The sequence below is a fragment of the Electrona antarctica genome (assembly GCF_951216825.1).
Source record: "Electrona antarctica genome assembly, chromosome: 23".
Lineage (NCBI taxonomy): Eukaryota > Metazoa > Chordata > Actinopteri > Myctophiformes > Myctophidae > Electrona > Electrona antarctica.
In genome coordinates this window covers 37,509,124-37,531,183 of record NC_136804.1, presented here as the reverse complement: position 1 = coordinate 37,531,183, position 22,060 = coordinate 37,509,124, and the positions used below count along the sequence as shown (strand labels likewise).

Genomic DNA, 22,060 nt, shown 5'->3' with positions numbered 1-22,060 from the left:
GGTGGAGGGCAAGACTGTGCTAGCCGTATAGGCTGGTTGAGGTGTGTATGTGACAGCACCCTCAGGAGGAACACTGTGTTCGGCCACAGAGACACTCAGGCCGTCTGAGCTTTGCTTCAGACGCAAGTCACTGACAAACAGGGCGTGCCGCTCACTGACACGCTACGTTGAGGTAATGGCCAGGAAGAATTCCGTCTTCCATGACACTCTAAACTCCGCCCGTGCCAAGGGCTCAAAGGGAGGCCTGCATAGACCATGCCGCACTAGGGAAGAGCCTGTGCCGGAGTTCTCAGGGCTCGTAGAGGATGCAACCTCAGAGCCCCCATCAGGAAGAGGGACACCAGACTGTGGCTCCCCACTGTGGCTGTGCGATATTGATTCTACCATATCGACATGATATTTCCCCTACTTATGCTTTTAGAGTAGGAGATCGGCCCTCGTCTAGGAGGGACTGCGGAACTCCAGAAAGGTAGGCAGAGCAGCGCACTAGGTCTTTGCTCTGACCCTCACGTCAGTTGGAAATAGATTCCATCGGTTATCGTACCGTAGTCTGATGGATGTCATGGCACCCTTGAATTCAGGGTGGCATGCCTGGCTGGTTCCACACAGCTGCTCGGCAGCGGTTCAGGGCTGCCAGCGGCCAAACGCACAGTTGGGGCGTCGAGCATTTGAATGCCATATCCGACCGCCTCCCAGTTGAGGAGACCTCTGTCGGGGAGACGCCATGGCGTCCTCCGACTGGGTCTGTTCAGCAGAGGAAACCAAGTACTTCTTGGCTGGAGGGGGGCAACCAGAAGTATGGTGTGACCCTCCTAAAGAACTCTCTGAAGCGCTGGTCGTATCAGAGAGGCAGTGGCAAGGCATATGCAGTGCCTCTGGCCAGTGCGCATTTAAAAGGATAGTGCCCTGTGGGCGGTGGCCTACTTAGGGCCATGTGTGTCAGGAACGATGCAGGTTGTTCTGTTCATACTGGCATGTGGCCTGAAGGCCTGCGGGCTGACAGCCATTTGTGGCGTTCAGGTTCTATGAAACCATCGGACCATTGCGTCCTGGGCCGGAGGGCTGGATGTCTCCGTTAGGGAGAACCAGAGAGGTTAGTGAGTCAGCGACTCTAGGGTGAGGAGATCCACCTCCGCTCTGCCGAGGTAGCCTCTGATTAGTGTTCACCACCATTGGATGGGGTACCGCTCCCCTCATGGAAGCGTTTGATGGGAGAGAGCCTACCATGTAGTCCCGCTCTCCACTTAGATAACTTGCCCGTAGGCTGCACAAGTCAGGGGGTCCATAGACACCTACGGCAGCCAAGCAAACGTGGCCCCGCCCTATGACTTACATGATACACGGTCGAGGTGTTGCCCGAACGTATGAGAATGTGCTTGCCTCTCGGGTACGGCAGGGAGTGCTGTAGAGCAGAGCATGAACTTCATAACCCTTCATAGGAAGTATGTAGATCGGACTTCCCTTGGTGTGACTGAGGATCTACGGCCTCTGTTGCGCCCTTGGGCAGGAGGACACATCACTCCTGGTCTGATACTAGGGCTCTCGTCATGTTGCTGATAACGGCCATTTTGACCCCGCCGGATATGGGGGGCTGGCGTCAGAAGGCACTGCACAGCCCGGAGAGTCACAGGCAGGTCCCTGCGTGGGACGCCAAGGAACACACTGGCCTAGTGTGGGCCGGCGGTGATACGCGAGCTCAGAGGACAGTGATTTCGTCTCTGTTGGAGCTCGTTGGGAGGCGTGATGTGTCATAGGCCTGCATGCTGCAGCCTGGCTTCCCCACCTGGATGGTTCGCTCCAGCGATTCTTGCACAGCTGAACCACCTAGTGCTCCTGGCTCCTCAGGGAGACTACGGAGAGTTGGCCTAGGCTCCTCAGTCAGGCTTGACTGTGAAAGCCCGACTTGGCGGGTGGCACCGGTTCCTCTGGACGGGCCAGTGCCAGTCACTGGCCCGTCATACCAGCTAGCCCAGGGCGCGGACGCTACTGGTTGCTAGGTGTTGGCCATATGCTGAAGGAAGGGAGCGTGTACGCTGCCTGTACCAGCAGAGGCTTTAATCTAGATCGGCATAGTGCACACCGGTGCACACCAGTCCCAACTAGCCCAGGGCGCGGACGCTACTGGTTGCTAGGTGTTGGCCATATGCTGAAGGAAGAGAGGCTCCTCAGTCAGGCTTGACTGTGAAAGCCCGACTTGGCGATGGGCTAGAGCTAGGATGGACATCAGCCGTCCTCTCTCTGAGGACATGACACCAAATGCCTCCAGTGACGGTGAGGGCTGACCCGCGTCTGAAGAAGGCGCTTGGAGGATCCAACTGCCTACTGTGGTATGACTAACAATTAGCATTCCGCGGCTATGCGCATGAAGGTGCGCATGGAGCCCTCTCGGCCAGTGGGTCCTGAGCTGAGAAGTGGGAGGCTGGCTCTGATGCCTGGGAGGCACCGTCTTCTGCATCTTCCTCATAGTCATGGAAGTGCATAGCTTAAGCTGTCGGGGAGAGTACATCGTCCTCGAGTCAGCTGTGGCATCGGAGGGGGAGGCACTCGAACCCTCCGAGGTGCCTAGGTGTTATGTTAGGTGAGCATGGACCTCATGTGGGCCAGCTCCGCAGATAGCTGAGTCCTCTCAGATCTGCTGTGGCCGGCGGTCAGACCTTTTCCTCCTGGCACACGGGGCAGGACCAAGGTCGGCTCACGGCTGAAGGGGAGCTTCACACGAGGTACAAAAGTGGGAGCTCTCCATTGTGGTGGCACCGGTTCCTCTGGACGGGCCAGTGCACACCAGTCACACCAGCTAGCCCAGGGCGCGGACGCTACTGGTTGCTAGGTGTTGGCCATATGCTGAAGGAAGGGAGCGTGTACGCTGCCTGTACCAGCAGAGGCTTTAATCTAGATCGGCATCGTGCACACCGGTGCACACCAGTCCCAACTAGCCCAGGGCGCGGACGCTACTGGTTGCTAGGTGTTGGCCATATGCTGAAGGAAGAGAGCGTGTACGCTGCCTGTACCAGCAGAGGCTTTAATTTAGATCGGCATAGTGCACACCAGTCCCAACTAGCCCAGGGCGCGGACGCTACTGGTTGCTAGGTGTTGGCCATATGCTGGAGGGAGTGCGTACGCCGTCTGTACCAGCAGAGGCTTTCGAGGTACAAAAGTGGGAGCTCTCTGTTGTGGTGGCACCGGTTCCTCTGGACCGGCCGGTGCACACCAGTCCCAACTAGCCCAGGGCGCGGACGCTACTGGTTGCTAGGTGTTGGCCATATGCTGGGGGGAGGAGGAGCGTACGCCGCCTGTACCAGCAGAGGCTTTAACTTAGATCGGCATATAATGACTTAATCAAACAGCTGAATGCTGCTATACCTGCCGCAGCATGTGAATATGCATTTACGTTTTATGCAAATGCTCATTGTAGCACTTTGAGATTTAACCAGATGTAAAGTGCGTCATAGGAACAGCGCACAAACGCTGCTGTTAGCTAGACTGTGCGACCTGCATGGTCGCGGTGGGGGAGGAGAGCTTGCACGCTACCTGTACCCCCAGCTGAGGCTTACTTATAATAAAGTAGCCTTCAGTCGAGGCTTGGACGCTGCTATGTAGCAGCTGTAGTGTTTCCTATGCGAACGTTTATCACAGCACTATGACGTTTATCCAAACTCCAAGTGCATTATTATTTATGTTTGCTAGTCCAGAGCGAAACAAAAGACACTTCCAATGCGTAGTCAAGGCACTACTACGCATTCATGCTGGGAGGAGGGAGCACTAACGCTGCCTACACCAGCCCAAAGTTTGGTTAAATAAACCAACAAACAAGTTTTGGAGAAAAGGCTACAACCGATAGCTCCACCGATAGGGGCCGCCTGCTGAAGGAAGGGAGCGCGTACGCTGCCTGTATCAGCTGCAGCTAATAAACAGAACAAGCTATACACCAATAGCTGTTAATAAATGCTTGAGCTAACAAACGATAGTAGCAAGTAACATCAAACTAGAGGCCGTATGCTGGAGGAGCGGAGCGCATACGCTGCCTGCCCTGTACCAGCTGGGCCAATAAACAGTAAGGCAAGCTATACACAGATAGCTGTTATAATAAATAGTATAATAAGCGCTTGGGCTACAACTACGGGTAGCAGCGCCAGTCAGAGACCCAATGCTGGAGACCAGCTGGGCTACTAACAACAAGACAAGCTATAGCCTACACGAATAGCTGTTAACGCCTTTAGCTTTAAGCTACTGGTAGCAGCTGTGAGCTACGCTGGCAGCAGCGCCAGATGCCCTGTGCTGGGGACCAGCTGGGCTAATAGGACCTAGAGGTACCAAGAGGTACCCAGGGGCACCTGTGGGGAAAAAACAAAGTTGTACCCACTGTATACACAAAAAACTGTTAATAGAGCTTTGAGCTGAGTCCAGACATACTGGTAGCAGCATCAGTATCGAGGCCCACTGCTGGGGGCCAGCTGGGTTAATAACCAGACAAGCTATGTACACCAATAGCTGTTGATACTATTGAGCTACAAACTACTGGTAGCAACATCAATACCCTGGGAGGACGCAGGTAGCTGCTCCTGTACCGGGCTAATAACAACAACAAGAAGACAAGCTATCCGCGAAAGCAGTTAAGCTTGAACGCTGCCAATATTATCGGCATTATGGCTTTGGCCAGCAAGGCTTGCCAAACAGAAAATGACACTTAGCCTTAACTAACTTAACTTATCATAAGTTATATGCTGACTGCTGAGAGAATGGAGCGCCAACGCTTGCCATCAACAGCAGGGGCTAACCAAAGCTTGCAAGTAGCGTGTTTATCAAACGAAGGCAATATGACAGTGTTCTTATCCTTCGGCAAATCTTATAGTCGCTTATAATAAGCGCTAGCGTTCACAGTCGAGCAAACCTCGTATGCGGAGCAGGGAGGCGGCGCGAACGCAGACTCTACTCACAAGAGGTTATGCCATGATACAATACATCATATAATTTGAACGTCTGTTAGCGTTCACCGTCAAACAAACCTCGTATGCGGAGCAGGGAGGTGGCGCAAACGCAGCCTTTACTCACAAGAGGTTATGCCATGATGCAATATATCATAATTTGAACGTCTGTTTAGCGGGGATAGCACCGCTTTAGACGATAACGTACCTTTTGTCCAGGGAGGTTTTGTTCGCCTTCATTACCGGCGAGAGAGATTGGACGCTGCCGCGTCCACGCGAATCCAAATAAACTCCACTCATAGAGGAGTAAAACAAAATCCATAGTCGCAGTTCCTGGAGGGCGAACAGCCGCTACTCCGACCGATGCGGTCACGGAACTACCAGCGACTCGGCAGGCACCATAGGCTACATCTTGCATTGCATAGCAACACATCGCAGCTCGGTGCAAACTTGGTTCTCACAGGCGAGCGAGAAGAAATTAGGGACTGAACCCCTGTAGACTGCCGGAAGATATAGACGACTCCGGGTCATCATGGGGTCAAAATTGACATTGTTGGTATAAAATACTCGACGGCGCATGCGCGAAGGGACGTATTCAGTGCTTAAGCACCGCCTCTGGCGGTCAGCAGGGACGAAATAGAACTAGACTAACACTAAGACATTCCAGGTAACAAAAATGTGATGTCAGTGGATATTGCATTGGTTTAAACCCTGTCTCTCTGTCAGCAGTACCTGAAGGTTTGGCCTGTTTCAGGGGCTTCTTTACCTGAAGGTTTGGCCTGTATCAGGTGCTTCTTTACCTGAAGGTTTGGCCTGTATCAGGGGCTTCTTTACCTGAAGGTTTGGCCTGTATCAGGTGTTCTTTACCTGAAGGTTTGGCCTGTATCAGGTGCTTCTTTACCTGAAGGTTTGGCCTGGATCAGGGGCTTCTTTACCTGAAGGTTTGGCCTGGATCAGGTGTTCTATACCTGAAGGTTTGGCCTGTATCAGGGGCTTCTTTACCTGAAGGTTTGGCCTGTATCAGGTGCTTCTTTACCTGAAGGTTTGGCCTGTATCAGGTGCTTCTTTACCTGAAGGTTTGGCCTGTATCTTTACCTGAAGGTTTGGCCTGTATCAGGGGCTTCTTTACCTGAAGGTTTGGCCTGTATCAGGGGCTTCTTTACCTGAAGGTTTGGCCTGTATCAGGGGCTTCTTTACCTGAAGGTTTGGCCTGTATCAGGTGTTCTTTACCTGAATGTTTGGCCTGTATCAGGTGCTGCTTTACCTGAAGGTTTGGCCTGTATCAGGTGCTGCTTTACCTGAAGGTTTGGCCTGTATCAGGGGCTTCTTTACCTGAAGGTTTGGCCTGTATCAGGTGTTCTTTACCTGGAGGTTTGGCCTGTATCAGGGGCTTCTTTACCTGAAGGTTTGGCCTGTATCAGGGGCTTCTTTACCTGGAGGTTTGGCCTGTATCAGGTGTTCTTTACCTGGAGGTTTGGCCTGTATCAGGGGCTTCTTTACCTGAAGGTTTGGCCTGTATCAGGTGCTGCTTTACCTGAAGGTTTGGCCTGTATCAGGTGTTCTTTACCTGAAGGTTTGGCCTGTATCTTTACCTGAAGGTTTGGCCTGTATCTTTACCTGAAGGTTTGGCCTGTATCAGGTGCTTCTTCAGCTGGAGAGCACCAGGAGTCTGCACGGCCATCAGCGTCTTGAAGTCATCCGTGCAGCCAGAGACCTCGCCAGACTTTAGGGCTGAACACAGTAACACACAAGTCAGTTCATACAAGCAAATCAATTCAAACGCTTGTTTCCACCTGCCATCCGTATTTTGGGCATGACATTATATAGGTGACATTATATAGGTGACATTATATAGGTGACATTATATAGGTGACACTATATAGGTGACATTATATAGGTGACATTTGCAAAGAAATGTCAAAATATTTTAAAAATTACAAGTTCAGAATGCACCACAGTGATGCGTTGTCAGTTTGTAGGCCGGCTATAGAGCTTCGCAGTCCCGCCCCCTTTCATGACAACGCCATGTGGCAGCGGTGGCCGAACGGATTGCGGAGCGGTCTTGATACCGGAAGGTCGCCAGTTCGAATCAGCGGTCCGACACGTTAAAATTACCACCGCTGAAGTGCCCTTGAGCAAGGCCTTGAACCACTACCATGAAATGTTCTATGAGCAGGGCCTGGCTGGAAACAAGTTCTTGAGCTTAGCCCAGATACCCTGGGTAAATATATTTGCTTTGCTTTTGCCAGGCCCAGTAAATAATTCCCAATGCATTTTTCCTCATAGACATTTCAAAATGTTTATTTATTTAAAGACCAAACAAATAATTACAAAGAAGAAAAACAACAACAAAAAAGTGTTGTAACCTGCCGTTTTTTTATTTTTATTTGTTCAGCCCAAAACATTGTGTTTGTCACAACAAGAGTTGTCTTTGTCCGCGCCGTAAACGTCTTTAAATAAATACTTTTTGAAAAGTCTATGAGGAAAATGAACGGGGAATTATTTTCCGGGTCTCTCAAGGGGGCGGGACTGTGACGCTCTATAGTCGTTGTATGGCAAACTATATACAGGTAGTGGTTAAGTACAGAAGTAAATTCATACAAATAAGCTAATTCAAGTACACAAAAAATACACGTCAATTCAAGTACACAGTAAGAGCATGCAGTTTTTCTTTACATTCATATTCCACTCCTCTCTTCCACGTCCTTACCCAGAGTCTTAGCTTTGTTAGCCGAGCCCTTCACAAACAGCTTGTCCAGAGTGCCCTGGGTGGACTTGTTTGGCTTGGATCTTTAAAATACAACCATATTGGGTCAGTGCATTTACACAGAACCTGTTCACAGAAGATGTAGCCATTTGACTTATACTTCACACAGTGTTGTTTTTGGCAGCACATTTCTATTTTAGTTTTAGTCATAGTCTCTTGAATAGTTTTCATTTAGTTATAGTCACCCACAATGTGTTGGTGTTAGTCTAGTTTTAGTTGACTAAAAATCATAAGATTTTAGTCGACTAAATCTACAGTTGATTTAGTCGACTAAAATGTATTTAGGCGAGGCTTGACGCCGTCGTAATTTTACACTTGCTGAAAATAGCCGATCTACAAGCTCACAACGCGTCGCAGCGCATGCAACCAAGTGTAAAATGAGTTATAGTGGATCTCTTGTCCACTAGTCCCTTCCTAACATTTTAGTCTAGTTTTTATCTGTTGACGAAATTGTCAGTATATTTAGTCTTAGTTTTAGTCGTCATAGCTTAGTTTTCATTTAGTTTCCATTTAGTTTTTGTCAGTGGAAAAAGGTAGTCGACGAACATTTTTCGTCTTAGTTGACGAAAACAACACTGTCTGCTCATTCAAGTTTCAACTGGCGCTACTTGGTGGAAATAAGCAATTTTCTTGGAGCATCGAAGCATTAACTGTATACGGTAAATAAACACTCACAGAGCCGTGGCGCAGGCGGACGAGCATCGAGGCATACTGTATACGGTAAATAAACACTCACAGAGCCGTGGCACAGGTGGACGAGGACACCCCGCTGTAGTAGAAGCCCTCGTTACAGAGTAAATAAACACTCACAGGGCCGTGGCGCAGGCGGACGAGGACACGCCGCCGTAGTAGAAGCCCTCGTTACAGAGTAAATAAACACTCACAGAGCTGTGGCGCAGGCGGACGAGGACACCCCACCGTAGTAGAAGCATTAACTGTATACGGTAAATAAACACTCACAGGGCCGTGGCGGACGAGGACACCCCGCCGTAGTAGAAGCCCTCGTTACAGAGTAAATAAACACTCACAGAGCCGTGGCGCAGGCGGACGAGGACACCCCGCCGTAGTAGAAGCCCTCGTTACAGAGTCTCTAAATAAACACACAGGGCCGTGGCGCAGGCGGACGAGGACACCCCGCCGTAGTAGAAGCCCTCGTTACAAAGTCTCTAAATAAACACTCACAGAGCCGTGGCGCAGGCAGACGAGGACACCCCGCCGTAGTAGAAGCCCTCGTTACAGAGTAAATAAACACTCACAGAGCCGTGGCGCAGGCGGACGAGGACACCCCGCCGTAGTAGAAGCCCTCGTTACAGAGTAAATAAACACTCACAGGGCCGTGGCGCAGGCAGACGAGGACACCCCGCCGTAGTAGAAGCCCTCGTTACAGAGTAAATAAACACTCACAGAGCCGTGGCGCAGGTGGACGAGGACACCCCGCCGTAGTGGAAGCCCTCGTTACAGAGTAAATAAACACTCACAGGGCCGTGGCGCAGGCGGACGAGGACACCCCGCCGTAGTAGAAGCCCTCGTTACAGAGTAAATAAACACTCACAGAGCCGTGGCGCAGGTGGACGAGGACACCCCGCCGTAGTGGAAGCCCTTGTTACAGAGACGTTCCTTCAGGCTGTCTCCCTTCCCCTTCACCTTGCCCGTGGCCTTCCCAGAGAAGGAGGACTGGAGCTCAGCTCGCTTGGCGCTCATCTTCTTGTACTGGGCTTTGACGTGGTACTGGCAGTACTGGCATTCATACTGGGACCATGATGGAGCACACAGATAAGACAATAAGGTACTGGCAGTACTGGCATTCATACTGGGACCATGATGGAGCAGACGGATAAGACAATAAGGTACTGGCATTCATACTGGGACCATGATGGAGCAGACGGTTAAGACAATAAGGTACTGGCAGTACTAGAGCTGCCGGAATTGTCCAAAAATTACATTCGGATATTCGTTTTAAAAACCCACGTGGATTCGAGCAATTCGACCCATTCGGATTTCGATTCCGATTCGGGGCCATTCGGATTTTTTAATAATTATATTTACACCAATACAACCTGAGACATAACATTTAAGATCGCATTGCTGGCGCAACTCTCTCTCTCCGCGCATTGACGCTGCTGAAAACCGAGTTGGAACACAACGCATGCATTCTCCCTTCTCCCATAAAACTTCTCCCGTAAAACTTCACCGACATTTTTCTTAAATGAGCAATCCTACCACACAGCCTTATCAAAACGAGGCACGGAGGCAGTATTAATTCACAGAACAGAACACTGCATTGCTGCTGCTGCCGGACCGGCACCGCAGTTCATCCTTACGCATTTTATTTATCTTTTTATAATTTCCTGAAGGATAAAGTCGCTTCATGATTGAAGATTGATGAGTGATAGATATGTGTGTTGTCTAAAAATATACTCTCCCGTCCGTCCGAAACAACACCGAAGCAAAATAAGTTTCGGCGTAGGCCAGGCCTGTCCCCGATCGATTCTGATCACTAGGTACGCTGTTGACGGAAGATTTCACCCTTCTGAGCAGCGTACACTCACTGCGCAAATAACGTAAAAGGCCACCGCGGCCCCGCCCGCCCTGTGCTCACCGTTGTTTGCGCACCGTCCGTGCGCAAATGACTAGCTCATTGCCGACTTTGCACAGGGCGGGCGGGGGCCTTTTGTGAATCGGGGAACCTACACAGCCTGCGTAGTCTGCGTTTAGGAAGAGTGCGAGGCAGCTGATTTATTCTTCAATGTATGCCGGTGTTGGCGTGGCAAATATAACTAATCTACAAGCTCACAACGCTTACCCACGGCACCGTCTCGCGAAAACTTGCACAGCATTTTTTTTTTAAATTCGAACCTTAATTTTATATATTCAGTTATTCATTTATTTTTTTTATTCGAAAATTCGTTCGAATATGGAATATTCGTTGGCAGCTCTAGGCAGTACTGGCATTCATACTGGGACCATGATGGAGCAGACGGATAAGACAATAAGGTACTAGCATTCATACTGGGACCATGGAGCAGAAGGATAAGACAATAAGGTACTAGCATTCATACTGGGACCATGGAGCAGAGGGATAAGACAATAAGGTACTGGCATTCATACTGGGACCATGGAGCAGAGGGATAAGACAATAAGGTACTGGCATTCATACTGGGACCATGGAGCAGAGGGATAAGACAATAAGGTACTGGCATTCATACTGGGACCATGGAGCACACAGATAAGACAATAAGGTACTAGCATTCATACTGGGACCATGGAGCAGAGGGATAAGACAATAAGGTACTAGCATTCATACTGGGACCATGGAGCAGAGGGATAAGACAATAAGGTACTAGCATTCATACTGGGACCATGGAGCAGAGGGATAAGACAATAAGGTACTAGCATTCATACTGGGACCATGATGGAGCAGAGGGATAAGACAATAAGGTACTGGCATTCATACTGGGACCATGGAGCACACAGATAAGACAATAAGGTACTAGCATTCATACTGGGACCATGGAGCAGAGGGATAAGACAATAAGGTACTGGCATTCATACTGGGACCATGATGGAGCAGAGGGATAAGACAATAAGGTACTGGCATTCATACTGGGACCATGATGGAGCAGAAGGATAAGACAATAAGGTACTAGCATTCATACTGGGACCATGGAGCAGAGGGATAAGACAATAAGGTACTAGCATTCATACTGGGACCATGATGGAGCAGAGGGATAAGACAATAAGGTACTGGCATTCATACTGGGACCATGGAGCACACAGATAAGACAATAAGGTACTGGCATTCATACTGGGACCATGGAGCACACAGATAAGACAATAAGGTACTGGCATTCATACTGGGACCATGATGGAGCAGACGGATAAGACAATAAGGTACTGGCAGTACTGGCATTCATACTGGGACCATGATGGAGCAGAGGGATAAGACAATAAGGTACTGGCATTCATACTGGGACCATGATGGAGCAGAGGGATAAGACAATAAGGTACTGGCATTCATACTGGGACCATGATGGAGCAGAGGGATAAGACAATAAGGTACTGGCATTCATACTGGGACCATGATGGAGCAGACGGATAAGACAATAAGGTACTAGCAGTACTGGCATTCATACTGGGACCATGATGGAGCAGACGGATAAGACAATAAGGTACTGGCAGTACTGGCATTCATACTGGGACCATGGAGCAGAAGGATAAGACAATAAGGTACTGGCATTCATACTGGGACCATGGAGCAGAAGGATAAGACAATAAGGTACTAGCATTCATACTGGGACCATGGAGCAGAGGGATAAGACAATAAGGTACTGGCATTCATACTGGGACCATGGAGCAGAGGGATAAGACAATAAGGTAGCAGAGGGATAAGACAATATAAGACACAGTTTGTACTTTCTGCCTAAACCTGTGGAAGGTGCGGTGCGGTGTGATTAACTCACCAGGTTGACCAGCTGCGAGCAGGGCTCTCCGTTCTTCTTTGCCGCCTTGCAGGTGCCGTAGTCCTGGGCCTCGCCCATCAGCAGCACCTTCTGGGGGTGGTCCACGGACAGGCTGACCTGACAGAGGGAAACCACGTTCATTCAAATGCATTATGAGTAGGGTGGTCCACAGGCTGACCTGACCAAGGGAAACCACGTCAGACTGTTGCGTTCATTCAAATGCATTAATGGCCGAGTTCTCGCGTGACTCACTCCGTCGTAGCCGTCTTTGGGCTTCATGGGGTTTGGGTTGAGGACTCCGATCACGGTGCCCGGCTCCGTCTTCCAGTGTTCCTTGTGCACCTCCCCGAACAGCAGGAGTGACACGTACACCTCCAGGTTATGGAGGTCGTTCAGCTTCCAGATGCTGAAGGTCTTGCCCTGGAGAAAAAGAAGACCATGATGATGATTTTTCAGCAACGACATGAGAGACAGAATGTTTTATTTTATGGAGAAGTCACCTGACAGAAAGGAAGTTAACCCATTTAGACGTTAAGTTCGATTCTACAACTGTCTTCTAAATCATGACAGTTTTCTATGTCAGTGGTTCTCAAACTATTTCATGTCAAGGATCCCAGAAATTATATGTATTTGGCCGCCGACCCCCATCCGATAATATGTTGTTCCAGGGACCCCCAGAAGCAAAGATTTGAGTTAAAAACGTTTGATCTGACAGAATATATATTCAAAGATTTGCAACACATTTTCACGATTTTTCAAAAGAAATATCAGATCTACAAGCTCGTAGCGCGGCACTTGGTGCCGCGCTATGAGCTTGTAGATCTGCTATTTTTCCAATAGCTAAAGTATAACATATTGCTTTAAAACACCAAAAGGGGTTCCCGCCCAGGATGTGTTAATATAGTTTATAGACATTACACTGCTATTGCTCTGAGGGGTGGCCTTGCTGACCAGCACAGCAAAGGTCACCCAGTCGCTGTCCTCTAGCTTCTCCTTGGCCAAACGTTCGGGCAGCTGGGAGAGCCGGATCATCCTGCGGTTAGCCATCTTGTTGTCCATCTCGGTGGACGACACGCGAGGTCTCCTAAAAACACAAACGGTAACAAGTTACACCTCGGCCTGGAGTGCTCGGATTACTCAAACACACACACTGCGCAAAAAGCATGGAATACGGATGTGTATATTACAGGAAACTCCCGTTAAACTTTCCAAAAAACCCTGGTAAACTCCCGAATTGTACCATCACACCTGTATATTACCGTATATTACTGTATATGCTGCTAAACTTGAGGTTTACGGGCAAATCTAGCGCCCATAATTGCCCGTTAACTCCTCTTTTCACGCATTGACATAGGGTAAAATGTCTCTTATTATTAGGGCTGTCCCGGAAATCGGGGCCGATCATGTAATTTTTAAATGATGATCGGAATTGGATCGGGGGGCAATAGAAATGTGTATCAATATCATATCATGATATTATTTAGACTCACTGGATATTGTCTGTGATTTTGGATATTGTACTATTGTGATATGGCATAAACGTGTTCTATAAAAAATATAAATATCGGATCGGGAAAAATCGGTATCGGCAGATACTTCAAATCAAATGATCGGAATCTCATCGGGAGCAAAAAAATACGTGATCGGGACATCCCTACATATTATCAAATCAAATCTAACTTTATTTAAATAGCACATATTCACATATTTTGTTACCAAAGTACATTTTTGTTAAAAAGAACATTTAAGTCAGTCATTTAAGTCCGGGGACCACCTGTGGTCCTTGAGGAGGTTCCAGGTGGTCCCCAGCTAAGTGAGGGGAGAGTTGGTAACCACCATCAAATGGTGGTCCGTGGCTCAAATGGGTCTGAGAGGCCCAGGCGGTGGCGTAACCGTCTGGGCACCCGACTGGTAATCCAGTCGCAGTGTGCCGCGGGTTCGACTCCCGAGCCCGACACGGCCTTTACTGCATGTCTTCCCCCATCTCTCTCCCGTTTCCTGTCAGCCTACTGTCTGTCCCTTCAAAAACCAATAAAAGGCGTAAGCCGCAAAAAAAATATCTTAAAAAAAAAAAAAAAAATGGGTCTGAGAGGCTAAATGTCATCAAATGGTGGTCCGTGGCTCAAATGGGTCTGAGAGGCTAAATGTCATCAAATGGTGGTCCGTGGCTCAAATGGGTCTGAGAGGCTAAATGTCATCAAATGGTGGTCCGTGGCTCAAATGGGTCTGAGAGGCTAAATGTCATCAAATGGTGGTTCCGTGGCTCAAATGGGTCTGAGAGGCTTAATGTCATCAAATGGTGTTCCGTGGCTCAAATGGGTCTGAGAGGCTAAATGTCATCAAATGGTGTTCCGTGGCTCAAAGGGGTCTGAGAGGCTAAATGTCATCAAATGGTGGTCCGTGGCTCAAATGGGTCTGAGAGGCTAAATGTCATCAAATGGTGGTCCGTGGCTCAAATAGGTCCGACTCTGAGAGGCTAAATGTCATCAAATGGTGGTTCCGTGGCTCAAATGGGTCTGAGAGGCTAAATGTCATCAAACGGTGGTCCGTGGCTCAAATGGGTCTGAGAGGCTAAATGTCATCAAACGGTGGTTCGTGGCTCAAATGGGTCTGAGAGGCTAAATGTCATCAAACGGTGGTCCGTGGCTCAAATGGGTCTGAGAGGCTAAATGTCATCAAACGGTGGTCTGTGGCTCAAATGGGTCTGAGAGGCTAAATGTCATCAAACGGTGGTCCGTGGCTCAAATGGGTCTGAGAGGCTAAATGTCATCAAATGGTGGTCCGTGGCTCAAATGGGTCTGAGAGGCTAAATGTCATCAAATGGTGGTCCGTGGCTCAAATGGGTCTGAGAGGCTAAATGTCATCAAATGGTGGTCCGTGGCTCAAATGGGTCTGAGAGGCTAAAGGTCATCAAATGGTGGTTCCGTGGCTCAAATGGGTCTGAGAGGCTAAATGTCATCAAACGGTGGTCCGTGGCTCAAATGGGTCTGAGAGGCTAAATGTCATCAAATGGTGGTCCGTGGCTCAAATGGGTCCGAGAGGCTAAATGTCATCAAACGGTGGTCCGTGGCTCAAATGGGTCTGAGAGGCTAAATGTCATCAAATGGTGGTTCCGTGGCTCAAATGGGTCTGAGAGGCTAAATGTCATCAAACGGCGGTCCGTGGCTCAAATGGGTCTGAGAGGCTAAATGTCATCAGATGGTGGTCCGTGGCTCAGATGGGTCTGAGAGGCTAAATGTCATCAAACGGTGGTTCCGTGGCTCAAATGGGTCTGAGAGGCTAAATGTCATCAAATGGTGGTTCTGTGGCTCAAATGGGTCTGAGATGCTAAATGTCATCAAATGGTGGTTCTGTGGCTCAAATGCCGAATAAATCATGGGTCTCGATATGGAAAGGGTTGAAGAATGAATACCACTGATTTAAGTGCTGATTTAGATATTTTCTCCATATTGCTTTAGAGTTGGACATTATTATTATTAGGGATGTGGGCCAAACCTTAGCCGCAATCCAGAGAACTTCTCGACAGCCACGTCTTTCGGAGCAGGAGGATGACCGGGGGGTTTTGCTCTGTTTTTGGGAGCTGGACTGCTGCTGCTGCTCGCGGTTTCTACGGGAAGGAAGGTGCTGCCCATCTTTATCTCCACCAGAGGGCATCTCTCTTCTGAAGAGGGTGGAAAAACAGGCAATGTCATTTAACCCGTGTAGGCCTGACGTCGAAATTTAAAATAGAGTCTTCTAAATCCACAGTTTTATGAAAGAAAAACATGTTTCTATGTCAGTCGTTCTCAAACATATTCATGTCAAGGACCCCAAATATATGTAATTGGCCGCCGACCCCTATCTGAAAATATGTTGTTCCAGGGACCTCCCAGAAGCAAAGATTTGAGTTAAAAACTCGCTCTGAAAGATTTTCACGATTTTTCAAAAATAGCAGACCTACACGCTCGTAGCGCGGCACTCAGTGCCGCGCTACGAGCTTGTAGATCTGCTATTTTTCAATAGCTAAAGTATAACATAATGCTTAAAACACCAAAAGGGGTTCCCCATTTTGGACTGAGGTCGATTCTAAAAAAAAAATAAGAGTTGTTCCGGTACCGATACTGGTATCTGGTACTCGGGCCGATACCACCCTCAAGTACTTGGACTCGGTACTCGGAACCGGCCCCGATACTCTGACCCGAGTACCAAAACATCCAGTTGACACTATAGGCTGAAGGAATGCAACAGGAGCAAATCTGACCCAACACGGCAGCACATCACCAAAAACAGCCGATCTACAAGAATACATGACAACTGACAAGTTGTAGATCGGAGATCCATCTGCATCGATGAGGAAAAGGGGCTAAAATAAGTGCTTACTTATCGTACGTATCGGTACTCGGTATCGGCGAGTACTAAATATTAAGTACTTGTACTCGTACTCTGTCTGAAAAAAATGGTATCGGGACAACTCTAAAAATATATGTCTTTTAAATCCTTTCAGTTTTCTGAAAAACATGTTTATGTCAGTGGAGCAGAACCTTTTTCATGTCAAGGACATGACATTATATTCAAAGATTTGCTCCACACTTCCACATCTACAAGCTCGTAGAGCGGCACTCGGTGCCTCGCTACGAGCTTGTAGATCTGCTATTTTTCTAATAGATAAAGTATAACATAATGCATAAAACACCAAAAGGGGTTCCCCCGTCCTGAATGTGGTTAAGTCTCCTTTTCCACAAAATGAATGTTAACCATACATGTCCAGTGTCTACTGGGGGTTTTACCTGGAGAAGATGAAGTCTGGTGGGCTACTCTGGGTTTGCGTTTGAACGTGTCAGCATTGATCAACTGTGCAGAGAAGTCTGACGAATCGTTCAGCTTCTGGTCTTCTCGTCTCTCTGGGGTGGCCGGTGGGATTACTGCGGTCAAAGAGATATATACTGAATTTGCACCATACTGTTCTGCTTGCTAGTGAAGGTATATACATATATATACACTTTGCAAATAGATTTTCACACCGTACAGAAAGGAATGGGATAAAATGGTCTGCAAAAAAAAATAGAAATCTGGATAAAATGGTGAAAATCATACCCGTTTGGGTCTTGGTCTTGTGTGTGGAATCCGGGGTCGGTTTGGAGGTGAGAATCTGTCTGGATGCTCCCTGTGGAGCTGGAGGTGTCCTGGGTTTAGGGCCAGGCGGACTCGCTGTGCTCCTGCCTGGAGTGGAGGTCTTCTGGGAGGCTGCAGTGGAAGGCTTCCGGGAGGCTGCAATGGAAGGCTTCCGGGAGGCTGCAGTGGAGGCTGCAGCCTTCTGAGAGGCTGCAGTGGAAGGTTTCCGAGAGGCTGCAGTGGAGGCTGCAGTGGAAGGCTTCTGGGAGGCTGCAGTGGAAGGTTTCCAAGAGGCTGCAGTGGAAGGCTTCTGGGAGGCTGCAGTGGAAGGTTTCCAAGAGGCTGCAGTGGAAGGCTTCTGGGAGGCTGCAGTGGAGGCTGCAGCCTTCTGAGATGCTGCCAACTGCTGCTGGAGTTTCTGCATCTTCTCCTGCATACGCCTCATTTCCTCTAACACCCAGAAACAGATACACACACACACACACACACAGTACTAATTCGCATTTTCAAACACCACAGTTTGTTTCTCCGCTATTCTGTTGGCATCCAGGGAGTGTGCGTGCAAAATTTGGCATCGACCGGGTGAACGGTGCCAGAGATTAGCTGGTAACAGACAGACGGACGGACGGACACACACACGGACGAAGTGCAAAACATGGTGGAGACAAAACTGTTTTGTTGAGTTGCGACTAGTTGCATTGATGTGGTTTGGGCCTTACTAGTAACACCGTAATGCAGTGTATAATGTATGTTACTAGTAACACAGTTGAGTTATACACCAACATAATATGATAAAACAAGTTGCACAAACCTTCTAAGTCTTCCCTGGACTTATCTAGGCTCCCAGTGGCTTCTCCTTCAGCTTCCACCTTCTCGTCTTCAATGTCATCAACATCTCCAAAAACATCAGTTGCTCCGTCCCCGCTCTTCACGTCTTCCTCCGTCCCGTCCCTGTATTCGCCCTCATCCTCGTCGTCTTTGTCAAACAGGTCGTCCAAGTCGTCTTCCGTCTCTTGAGCGGCGGGACGGCGCTCCTCTCCAGCACCCTCAGACTCCGTTAGCAGTGCGGTCAATATGTCCAGGTCGTCCTCACCTGGAGACACACGTCACATGCTCTGAATCACTGCTCCGTACAATGGTACACCACTAATCATCAATATTAGATAACAACTTAAAAACAAAAGTGCTGAATTGAACAGATGACTAGCAGCAATTTGCAACACTAGATTATTTTTAATAATGGGATGAATCTAGAGTTGCAATACCATTCAGTGACTCCCCATTCATCCAAATTGCATTTGCGATCTGCCTGTATTAAACAACGTTAAACTCACCAACATAGAGGGTATGCGTGTGACATCATCATCATACCCGGAAGTTATGCAGGAATGCCTACTGAGTGGCAAAAACTACTTTCTGGCCTTGACAGCCCAGCCATCCACACAGAAAAGTCCTATTTGATTGCATTCAATGACTTTAAACAACATTACATTTACTTTGTCACTCACTTTGCCACTCGATCTGCCATTCACATTATGCATGCGCATACCCTCTATTGCAGCTGTAGGGAATTATCCTCTTTCAAACTGCAAAGCGTTAACTTTGTTTCATAAAAATCCACCGTAGACATGTTATGAGCTACTTTCTGCCAAGAAATTCTGTGCAGGTGATTCTTTTTCTAAGTGTTGTTTAAATGATAAATGGTGCATTTATATATAGCGCCTTTATCCAAGGCGCTTCACATTCACCCATTCACACACACATTCATACACCGATTGCGGCGGAGGCCATGCAAGGTACCAACCAGCACATCGGGAGCAATTTGGGGTTCAGTGTCTTGCCCAAGGACACTTTGACATGTAGCCAGGAGGAGCCGGGATTCGAACCGCCGACCCATGGATCATTGGACGAACTGCTCTACCTCTTGAGCCACAGTCACCCTGTTTAGAGTTTGGAAGCGCTTGTTCAAGTCACTGAACGGCCCTGCGTACCACCTGTTTCGAATTTGCACATAATGCAGGAGGCAGCAGCACGACCCGTTAATAAAAACGAGTGCTTCCAAACTCCAACACTTATCTTAATACTTAATATCACAGCACAGTATTTCTCGACGTCTACGGTGGATTTTTATGAAACAAACACTTTGCAGTTTGAAAGAGGATAATTCAAGCTTTCCCTACAGCTGCAATGTTGGTGAGTTTAACATCGTTTAATACAAGCAGATCGCAAAAGCAATTTGGATGAGTGGGGAGTCAATGGAGGGTATTGCAACTCTAGATTCATCCCATTATAAAAAGAAATCTATTGTTGCAAATTGACAAATCATATCAACAATTGACACAAATTATATACGTCCTACTTACTTTCCATGATTGTTTAAATCCCTCGGAGATAAAATTAGATTACACAGTTACGGTAGTTTAGAATAGATGGCTCTGTGAAATACAGACATGAAAGGAAATCAGTTCAACAGTGGATTAGATAGATCAGATGTTAAGGAAATCAGTTCAACAGTAGGTTAGATAGATCGATTGGTTGTTCGGTCACTAGTCTTTATATCACATCTAGACTATTGCCCTGTCATTTGGTCAAGTGCTGCTGAGAAACATTTAAAACAAAAACTTCAAATTGCTCAGAACAGAGCAGCCCGATTCTTAATTGTTCTTTCCGTACCAATGTGAGTGAGATGCATAGACAATTATTTATCATGGTTAACCGTAGAGGTGAAATTACAATACTGTCTTTTGATGTTAATGCATAAACGTTATTTGGAACAACACACCGCAATTCTTTCATGAACAGATATTATATACAGGTTTCTGTCATGAACATTACAGAAACCTATGAAATGTGACATATGAAACTAGGGGGGTTTCATGATTCGGAATCCATTCTAAGCATTAGTTATTTAGTTTTGCACAAAAAACACTCCTTGGGAGGAGAACAGCCATAGCCGTCATCACAAATGTGATGAGTTCATGGAACAACACACCGCCTAGAGCTGCAATGTTGGTGAGTTTAACGTTGTTTACTACAAGCAGATCGCAAACGCAAATTGGATGAGTGGGGAGTCAATGGAGGGTATTGCAACTCTAGATTCATCCCATAATAAACAAATCTAGAGTTGCAAATTGCGACTAATGAGTTCAGTACATTTGGGCAAGTGGATATGGGCCGAATTTAGTCCAATGAGTGTTTTTTGTGCACAAATAATGCTTGGAATGGATTCAGAATTATATGTCACATGCTACTTAAAGAAAGAATGATGTTTTTTTTTTTTGCTTCATATAGGATGTTAATGTTATGGTCACATGTGCTAATAAAATAACTCAAATTTCCCACAGGAGTTGAATTTCAATCTTTTAGCACATGTTATTAGACACCTTTAGAAACACATTGGTGAAGAAATTTCTTGGTAACGATTTAAATGGTGCATTTAGTTCCCAGATTGGTCAAATACCTGATAAAATGCCCTTACTAACTTGTCCAGTGAGCTCAGGTCATCTGGTGGTGCCAAACCACAACCAAAACAATATGAAGAGAACTGTTCTACATGGAGCTTTTTCAGCTTGGAATATGCTCCCTTTAAATCTGAGACAAACCAGAAGCAGACTTTCGTTAAAAAAAATGTACTTAAACATAAAGTCCTTTATAGTTTTTTTCCCCCTATTTGTTGTACCATATTCTTATTGTATTTTTTTTGGTGAACACTGTCGTTGTTGTCTCTGTTAAATGCAGTGACTTCAGTGTTTTAGCTGATGACTAGATCTATAGATCTTATAGCTGATGACTAGATCTATAGATCTTATAGCTGATGACTAGATCTATAGATCTTATAGCTGATAACTAGATCTATAGATCTTATAGCTGATGACTAGATCTATAGATCTTATAGCTGATGACTAGATCTTGTCTGTTTTAAATGTCAAGTATCTGTTTTTAATGTGTAGATTTTTGTGTGGACCCCAGGGCGACTATAGCGACCACTTTGTGGAAGCGAATGGGGGTCCGAATACAGAATACAAAACTGTTAACTGTGGTCGACAGACACCATGCAGCATTACAGGTTACAACACTTGTAAGAGGGTCCACCATGTTCAATTCATCATAACATTTAGAGACGTACATAATATAAAAACAGGAAAATCATCATAGAGGAGGTAAAAAGGGAAGAGGGAAAAGAAAGTGCCCAAGGGGGAAACACTTTTAACTTACATGGTGACGTCAGCCTCTCGTGTCTGTCAGTTTACATCAGCTTGTTGACAGAATAGTTATTGATATTTCTATTCTATTGACCAACCTAACACGTTATTATGTGTAAATACAGTCAGTGTGTTTGTTATGAACTGAAGAGGCTACTCTACTTCCATCAGCTGCTGCCGCGAGAGTCTAAAACTGGCGCTAAACGAAGGACCCCGTTGTTGTTTCTCATTTGTAGGTCGTTTTCGATATGCCTGATTAAAAGTCCTGCATGTTGTGTCCGGTGTCCGCTTTTCTTTGCCTCCATTTTTTTTATACCAATAACAATCAAACTCGATCGATACATTAATTAACTATCAGGAAAACATATTTAAAATAACTTAATACGTTTTGATTATTTTTGTTTTAACTGTCAGGCACATGTCAGACCACCACACTACTGACAGTAAAATTAATGTAAAAATGAATTATGAATATAGTATTTGCTATATTAAATAATGTAACACAAGTGTATTGCAAATGGCAATGAATAAATATAACTTTGTATTCGACATACAATTTGTCCAGTAGCCTTAGCCTAAGATTTAGACTCGATGTATTTATCGATTCTGACATTTCAA

General features: G+C 47.0%; 1 protein-coding gene across 2 annotated transcripts in view; it reads right to left on the bottom strand.

The window, feature by feature from the left end:
* Nucleotides 1-21,652, bottom strand: part of mcm10 (minichromosome maintenance 10 replication initiation factor) — a 29,073-nt gene extending 7,421 nt beyond the window's left edge. Inside the window, exons 1-12 of one of the 2 annotated variants that reach the window (XM_079494348.1) lie at nt 21,456-21,652; nt 19,604-19,675; nt 18,052-18,333; nt 17,223-17,690; nt 16,916-17,050; nt 15,645-15,810; nt 13,068-13,233; nt 12,402-12,569; nt 12,150-12,266; nt 9,242-9,438; nt 7,633-7,712; nt 6,540-6,653 (exon numbers count right to left, since the gene is read on the bottom strand). In XM_079494348.1, the coding sequence (XP_079350474.1) occupies nt 6,540-6,653; nt 7,633-7,712; nt 9,242-9,438; nt 12,150-12,266; nt 12,402-12,569; nt 13,068-13,233; nt 15,645-15,810; nt 16,916-17,050; nt 17,223-17,690; nt 18,052-18,333; nt 19,604-19,610 (1,900 nt within the window). In that variant the 5' untranslated portion in view covers nt 19,611-19,675; nt 21,456-21,652. The remainder of the gene's footprint in view (nt 1-6,539; nt 6,654-7,632; nt 7,713-9,241; nt 9,439-12,149; nt 12,267-12,401; nt 12,570-13,067; nt 13,234-15,644; nt 15,811-16,915; nt 17,051-17,222; nt 17,691-18,051; nt 18,334-19,603; nt 19,676-21,455) is intronic. The other variant, XM_079494349.1, reaches the window with a different exon arrangement.
* Between the last annotated feature and the right edge of the window lie 408 nt (nt 21,653-22,060).